Source organism: Adiantum capillus-veneris, chromosome 2 (genome assembly GCF_014529385.1).
Source record: "Adiantum capillus-veneris isolate H3 chromosome 2, ASM1452938v2, whole genome shotgun sequence".
NCBI lineage: Eukaryota > Viridiplantae > Streptophyta > Polypodiopsida > Polypodiales > Pteridaceae > Adiantum > Adiantum capillus-veneris.
In genome coordinates, this window is record NC_140932.1 from 98,867,963 (window position 1) to 98,876,098 (window position 8,136).

An 8,136-nucleotide genomic window follows, 5' to 3' on the forward strand; every position below is an offset into this window, starting at 1 on the left:
GCTTTTGTAGGACACCTGTTAAGTACATAAGTGGCACACATGATGGCCTCAAGCCAAAAAGAATGCGGCAAAGCTTGACTCTTGACCATACATCGTGCCATTTCCATGAGTGACATGTTTTTCCTCTCAGCAACACCATTTTGCTGAGGTGTATAAGGCACTGTACATTGGTGTTTTATCCCACGACTAGCCAGAAATACATTAAATTCATGAGACATATACTCCCCCCCTCGATCGGAACGGAGGGTGCCCATAGTACATTTCGAGACATTTTCAACCATAGCCAGAAATTGTTTGAAGCACATAAAAACTTCAGACTTCGCTTTAAGCGGAAATACCCATGCATGCCTGGAGTAATCATCAATAAAAGTCACGAAGTACAAGTAATTTCCCAAGGACGGAGTTTGCATGGGCCCACAAACATCACTATGCACAAGATGCAACCTGCATGTGGCCCAAATTGAACCATCCTTTGGAAACTTAGAACGCTGCATCTTATCCAAAATACAGCCTTCACAAACATGTTTGACAGGTGCTTCAAGAGGCTACAAAGAAGCAACCATATCATATTTCTGCAAACGCAGCAAACTGGCAAAATTCAGATGACCAAAATGTGCATGCCAAAGTTTTGCATCTGAAATAGCCCTTGAATCTGCAACAGCATTTGCAAAATTTTGTCCACACTTGTTATACAAAGTGAGCTTATACAGCCCATGGCACAAAAGGCCAGATGCAACAATTTCATCACCAAAACTAAGATCATGAACTGTACATCTGTCATCCACAAATTTGACTACAAGTCCAAGTCTAGCAAGTGCGGATACAGACAAGAGATTCTTCTTGATCCCAGGTACATAAAGTGCATCAACAAGTGTGAAAGAACTGCCATTAGCAGCAGTAAGCACAATCTTTCCAACTCCCTGAACTGGATAAGAGGCATTGTTGGCACAAGTGACTGAATTCCCATGAGGGACAGAAGTGGTTGCATTACTGCTACCACCCTTTCTTTGAGAAGCAATAAAAGCCTGTTCAACTGCACGCTGCCTAGTCCTCTTTTTTCTAGAAAGTGACTCTTGCAACAGCAATGTGCATAATGCATCAAACTTGACAGCTTCAGGATTTCCTTGGGTCATCAGTCTCTAAGTACTAGCAAAAGTCTGGTAGGAATCTGGTAAGGCATCAAGAACAGTCTGCACAAGGGAACTGTCTGAAATGACTTCACTTGCAGAAATAAGTTACTCATTGATATCCTTGACACTAGCAAGGAAAGTATCCATATCATCTTCCTCATGCATAATCTTCGACTTCAGCTCTTTACGCAGCAAAGCAATTTTAGCCTCATTGCGGCTTGCATAAAGACCTGCTAGAATATCCCAAGCCTGTTTTGCAGATTTTGTTGAACGGATGTGAGGAACAATGGTGCGCTTCACAGACAATGCAATCAATGCTCATATGAGCCTACGCATCCTTTACATCCCAACGAGCTTGTTCTGCCGTAGGAAAAACAACTCTAACAACAGCAAGACCTGCAACATCCTCAACATCGCCTACATCCTCAGAACCAGGACGTACATCAATGCCTTGCACAAGGTTCCAGACGTCCTTTGACACAAGAACATGTTGCATCATATAAGCCCACATAGGGTAGTTATCTCCATCCAACCTGTCCTCAACAGCAAACATCTTGAACACATCTGTGTTGTTGTTGTCAGCCATGGTAAATGCTGCACCTGATGTGAAAACTGCCCGAAAATAGGAGAAACGGAGCGGGAACAACAAGTGCTATATAGCACAAACCGTAGAAGACTATAAGGCACCTCTTATGCAAAAAACGGCACTAACAGAATTCTGCACAAAATGACGAAATAGCATGTGCAGTACTGCCTATAGTGGAAACGGAGGCCGAAATGAGCCCAAATCAAAAATCTAAGCAGATCGAGCTCTACGAGTCCTCCCGAAATATTTGTTGACCTGCGAATGCTCGCCAAAGCTCACTGAAATCGGAAAAAGTGAGCAGGCATGTACTCGAGCAGCTGACGACTAAGCCCGGGAGGACGCAACCTGCTCTGGTACCAATTGTTGGAATTAGGGTTGTAGAGAAACGCACACAGCTTGGAGAAGACGAAGGAAGCTCAAGGCACACAATAGAGAGTGTATTACTTAGTGTGCAATGGAAAGATAGATAGCCCTAGAGTGATGGGCGTATATACAATGCACGGGGGGGAAAAACCTCTAAAGAGGGAAAAATGCCCCGGCGGTCCTAGTGTGTTCACACACATCACTACCACATGTATATGGTAACAGAATATGCTATGTGAAGAAGTAAGATCGACACCATAAATGCAAACTTTGATTCATGTCGGCCTCCTTGTCGCCCTTGTTGTCTCTTGTCAAGTGTTTTGTTGTTGCCTAGTAGAATATCCTTGCGAGCATCATGCTCTTTGTGAGCCTTCGGCTCACTCTCCCCATAACTACGATCCCCTCTATATTTGTCCCCTCTGTCATTGTCTCTTCGTCTTTCATACATTCTCTCAAATCGATCATGCCTTTTGGGATCTCCATTATCATGTCGATCATATCTACTGCAATCTCCATCATCATGTCTTCTACTAATTTTGCAATTGTGTCAAATTTCATGTTCACTTATGAAGGACCAGCTTTTCAAAAGGTTTTGATGCACTTGAGAGTCGATGCTAGTAATCAGAAGAGCATGGATCGTGGCTTCCCATCATCTGAAAATAGTGTAGAGCTCCATTGCCCCGCGGATAAGTGCTTGGTCACCTTTTGTGGAATGCAGTCTTTATATTCCTCTAAGACACTCAAGGAAGTGCAACATCTCCTCTATACTAGTGCTTGGGCACCTTCCATATCTGGGGTTTGTGCCTAACCAACCAAAGGATGTTAAGGATGGCGGCATGATAAACTTTTTCACCTTTTCTGGAGTGAAAGATTGGGGAAACTTGAAAATGCTTGCAACATAGATCATAGAAGATTACAACTAGAGGTTTCTCAATGTCTACCTTCCGGTGTCTTTCTTCAAGTTAATTCCCTTGGAGGACCTATGCGAGTGATATACCATTGGATTTTCATCACCTTTATAGGAATAATGTCTGTCTAAACAAGTACATATGTACCATGCCAGAGTCGGCTACAAGAAGAAATAAATCCCCGAAAATCTCGTGAAAGTCAACCTCAAAGGCCTCATTTGACATTGCATCAACGAGAAACGTTGTTACAAGAAGGCTAATGCTTTGAATGTTTTCAAATAGAGCATAGTCTTAAATCATGTTCTCAAAGAGCCTCAACATCCTTAGAGCAACCTCCAACCCCAACAACAAATAGACCCGTAGGACCACCTCTTGCTAAGAGAGCTAGACCTACCTTTTAACTTGTACCTGATATTTACGGCATTAACCAGTTCTTCTTTGACTCAAGAGCTACCGAGAACTTCATCCATCTTGAATTCCTCAAGCAGATGGATTTTCACTGTTGCATAGGATAGAGTACTTGAAGCTGAGCTAGCCACGAGGCAAACTCAGAAGTGGTACCACTCATTGGTGCACAAAGGAAAATTCGATTCCGATATCATGAAGTTAGGAAATTGTGACACTCGCTTGGGCATACCAATTTTGTTTGAGAAAGTATTGTTTGAAATGGATTTTATCTATTTTAAACTTGTCTTGGTGCCAATTTTTTTCAAAAGCACCAACCCCATATATTCATTTTACTTTTTTATTTAAAACAGCCCACAGCTTGTGTGTGTGGCTACATGAGTTTTTTTTGGTGGGAGGGGTAATTCTCACCACCATCAGTTTGAGGGGGGTAATTGAATTACAATTACCCCCTCCCGTGTGGGGCCCCCTTAGTAATAGCTTTTAGGTATATGTAACATGAGTAGTAAAGGTTACTGACTTCCAGTAGCACACGTGCCTTCTTTTGTGTCCCTTAAGCCCAAAAGCTGGGGCTTGGAAGCATGTTCACCTCAATACACACAAGCAACTATAGCCTGGTCTCATGAGTGTAGGAGCCTGCAAGTCAGTCGGTTACCAGCAAGTCAGGAAGAGAGAGGAGGAGCTCATCAGCCGAGTTACATCATCTCAAAAGGTGCGCAATGACATGTATCTTCCCTCGTTAAGAGTAAGATAGCCACTTAATGGGGCTTGACTGATGATAACTATCAAGGTGCTTGCCACCGTGGCAAGCCCCCCTCTGTCCAGCATGGCGACCCTGGCCTATATCTCACACGGGCATGGGAGGAGATGGGATCTACGGCGGGATGATTGAGGACCGTAGATCCCGGGCTTCCGTGGACAATATAAACTCGGGAAAAATGTAAACTCGGGTACCCGAGTTTACTTCGCCCCTCCCCCCCCGCCCCACGGGATTGAACCCAGCGAGAGCCTTACGAGCTGAACCTCCTCGACGTCACGTACGTGCTGGTAACGGGCTTTTCGGTTTGCTGCTACGGTAAACAACCGGATTTGACTTGATTAGGCAATTCGACTCCTGGTGGCCAACCCGAGTTATTACCTCCATGATTTACCTGCAACGTCACTCCAGAGTTGGTCACGTTAGTTGTTGTATTGAGCCAAATTTGGTTACACTTGGTGCTGGGACTCTTCAACAAACAATCTCTCTCTCTCTCTCTCTCTCTCTCTCTCTCTCTCTCTCTCTCTCTCTCTCTCACACACACACACACACACACACACACACGCACGCACACACACACACACCTACTTTCATCTATAAAGAGAGCACTAACTTTCTCTCTCTCTCTCTCTCTCTCTCTCTCTCTCTCTCTCTCTCTCTCTCACACACACACACACACACACACACACACACACACGCACACACACACACACCTACTTTCATCTATAAAGAGAGCACTAACTCTCTCTCTCTCTCTCTCTCTCTCTCTCTCTCTCTCTCTCTCTCTCTCTCTCTCTCTCTCACACACACACACACACACACACACACATTTTTCAATGAAGAGTACACGCAAGTGACACTTCAAGCAATCTCTCACACACACACACCTTCACCCTTCCCTATCTCGCATATACTGTTAATACTCATTATTGATTGAGGTGGTGATAAACCGTTTTGATTCTTCAAAATGGTGTATATCTATTGCACCCTAATGGATTCTCTTCCCTTTTTACACATCCAATAAATCTTTCCTTTTCACTCTTTATTAATAGTGATTGCTCACTATCAATCATTATTTATTCTCTCTCTCTCTCTCTCTCTCTCTCTCTCTCTCTCTCTCTCTCTCTCTCTCTCTCTCTCTCGCGGAAGTAACAATGGTGGTTCAAAAATTACAATTCCCTCCTCCTGGTCCAATCAATGTTGGTGGATTGCAATGGATATTGGTGCACAATGAGCGTTCCAAGTACAAGGTTATGCGGCAAGCCATGATCCAATGGTCGCGGGTCAATGATTTTGTGCATGGAGAGGGAAAAATTGAAGGATATGACACGGTTTTTAAAAAGTACACACACCATCGTAAAGATCCAACCCAAATAAAGAGAGCGTGCAATGATGCATGGATCGAGAACATTGTGTAAGTGTTCATGCATTTTTACTACACGTGCACTACTTTGTTGTCATAAGGTTTTTATTGATCTTTTCAAAGCATTGGTTTTAGACTCACAATTTTCTATGGTACTTTGTAGATTTTGGTGTGCGTATGGCCCTATTGATGAGTGAAATACCTCATTGGACTGTTTAGCATGCAGTGACAATCGTGCAATGCCAAATCAATTACTAGATACAAGCGTAAATGATAGCGTTTTTCGTAAGACAAAACCCCGAAGAAGGCGAAGAAACAAAGGATGTCATTTCTCAATAAGCTGCCTATGTAAACCAACTATTGGATTGATATCATATATCAACCCTTATCATACCAGACAAGACAGATTTAGTGTGTCATGGCGAGGGCTCTAATGTGGTGTTCTCTCCTTGGGTCTCCAAGGAAAAGAAGCTTTGGGTATACAATCTTCTCCATCGAGGCTTCACCCCACACCAAGTTCTCGATGGTCACATCCAATCACTACATGCTGAAGTCAATGCTAACCCCAATCGTTCAAAGTCAAGGGATGATTTCATCTTTGTTCGTGATATAGTGAATTTATCAAGAAAGCTAGCAATCGAAACATATCAACTGCATGATGATGATGATGAGAGTATGTGGCGCTGGTGTTTGGAGAACACATCTATTGTTTTCATATATCAAGATCATAATTGTGTGCATCAGCAAGATTTCATTTTGGGGATTCAAACGCCTTGGCAAAAGCAGAGTATACGGACATGCCAACCTACTTGCTATGGATGCAACTTTTGGGACAAACAAGTACAAGGCAAGCTTCTTTTCCACTATTTACCTATGCAAAACATGGTACATCCTATGAAAAATTGGAACTTTTCCCAATTGTAGTTTCACTTGTACACCCTACCTGTCTTCGATGCACATCGCAATGGGGTGCCAGCTGCTTAGCTTTTGACTTCCAACAGCACAACGGAAGCGACCTCCTTGTGGCTTTGCAAATTTAGGAACACAATGTTGCATCACCACAAGTGTTGGGAGCCCGCTGCTTTCATGGTAGATGATGCGTTAACCAAAATAAATGCAATCAGGTACAAGGTCATGTTTTCAATGCAATTCCATATCTTTTTATCATATTCTTCTCTTGTACATTGAACCTTGTTCTGTATAGGGAGGTGTTTCTTATACCCATCTACCTTCACTTGTGGCATGTGAGGAGGTGTTGGCTAAAGCATCTTTTGAGAAAGGTGCAAGATTGGCCAACAAGGGCAATGATGTTTCGTCGACTAGGGGTGATCATGCACTCACAAGGGCCCTTTTGCACAACTCAGACAGAGACCAGAGAAAGAATTCAACACATGATAGAGGCATTTCTAGATGACTTCCATGTGGAAGAGGCATTCATGGATTATTTTCAGACTTATTCGCAACAAAAAATTGGTAAAATATTGGTGATTGAATTCCATGCACTCATGCATGTGTCCAACCGATGACTTGCTTACTTTTTATGTGTGGATATGTGGGTTCGTGTAGCAAGGACATTGCCAGACTCTTGGCAAGACATAAATGGGGCCATCAAAGCATACCATGGCATTCTCAAGACCAAAATTTTAGGAAGCTCAAAGAAGACGGTTGGTCGACGTGTTGATTGGCTGCTTCAAAAATTAATTTTGTGTGCCCTACCGTATTATTGGTATGTACAGACACTGAAAGATAATGGTTTCATTCGTAATGATTCAATAGAGAAAGTAGTGGAGAACTCTTTTGAGAGAGCATCTCTCATTATCGACGACCATTTCACCATAGTTTTTGGAGATGAGGGTGTTCATGCCGTAGTGCACAGTACTACAAATCCTAACATATTTCAAACTGTTTACAACCCTGAAACCTCCTGGCATGTTGCACATGTTTGAGTTCTGAACAAGGAAATATATGTAATCATCAGGTGAAGGTTATGCTTGCATTAGGTGTGTTCCCGTTTTCAGTGAAGATAACATGCATGAAGCTCTACTGAAAACAAGTGGAAGACCTTCAAGCGAGGCCACCACTACCTGTTAGGACTACTAACATTGAGGTGGATGTTGATTCTGCAAATGGCAATGACACTTGCAACAACGAAGACAATGTCGACCCAGATATCAACACAAAAGGTTTACAAGATCTAGAAGACCTGTTTCAGGAGCTGGTCATGTGTGTGGGTGAGGATAGTCAGCTACTTGTGGAAACTTGTTCTCTTTTGAAGAAAACAATTGGGCAAATAAACACAATGAAAGCACACAAAGATGATGCTTATCAACCAGCAAACAAGTTTGAGGCCACCAAGGATGCATTTGGAAACACTCTAAAAAGAAAAAAATCTTTCATAGCGAAGCGGATTCGAGGAAGAAGAGCAGCAGTACAAGGAAACAAAGAATGCTTGGCAAATCCATTCAGAGAATCCACACCAAAAAAGCGCTACAGTATGCAACCAAAGTTGGATCGTCACGCACGAGCAGAGAGTGCAATGGATAGCTCATCAGACATATGTGGACATTGAAGCAGCCACACATTTCAAAAATATGTATTGTTTACTTCACAAGACAGTCTCATAT

The 8,136-nt window shown here is 42.8% G+C and overlaps 1 protein-coding gene across 1 annotated transcript; it reads left to right on the plus strand.

Moving 5' to 3' along the window:
- Positions 1–6,665: 6,665 nt before the first annotated feature.
- On the plus strand, positions 6,666–8,136 carry LOC147463270 (uncharacterized). The gene is made up of 2 exons (XM_086528328.1): positions 6,666–6,985; positions 7,079–8,136. The coding sequence occupies exons 1-2, from the start codon at positions 6,817–6,819 to the stop codon at positions 7,456–7,458; spliced, it is 549 nt and encodes a 182-aa protein (XP_086384454.1). The 5' UTR covers positions 6,666–6,816; the 3' UTR covers positions 7,459–8,136.

What these genes read in the sequence shown, in the direction of transcription:
- LOC147463270 (XM_086528328.1), top strand. Translation starts at nt 6,817, where the DNA reads ATGATGTTTCGTCGACTAGGGGTGATCATGCACTCACAAGGGCCCTTT. An exon ending in TTATTCGCAACAAAAAATTG is followed by an intron (nt 6,986 to 7,078) that starts GTAAAATATTGG and finishes GGGTTCGTGTAG; the next exon opens with CAAGGACATTGCCAGACTCT.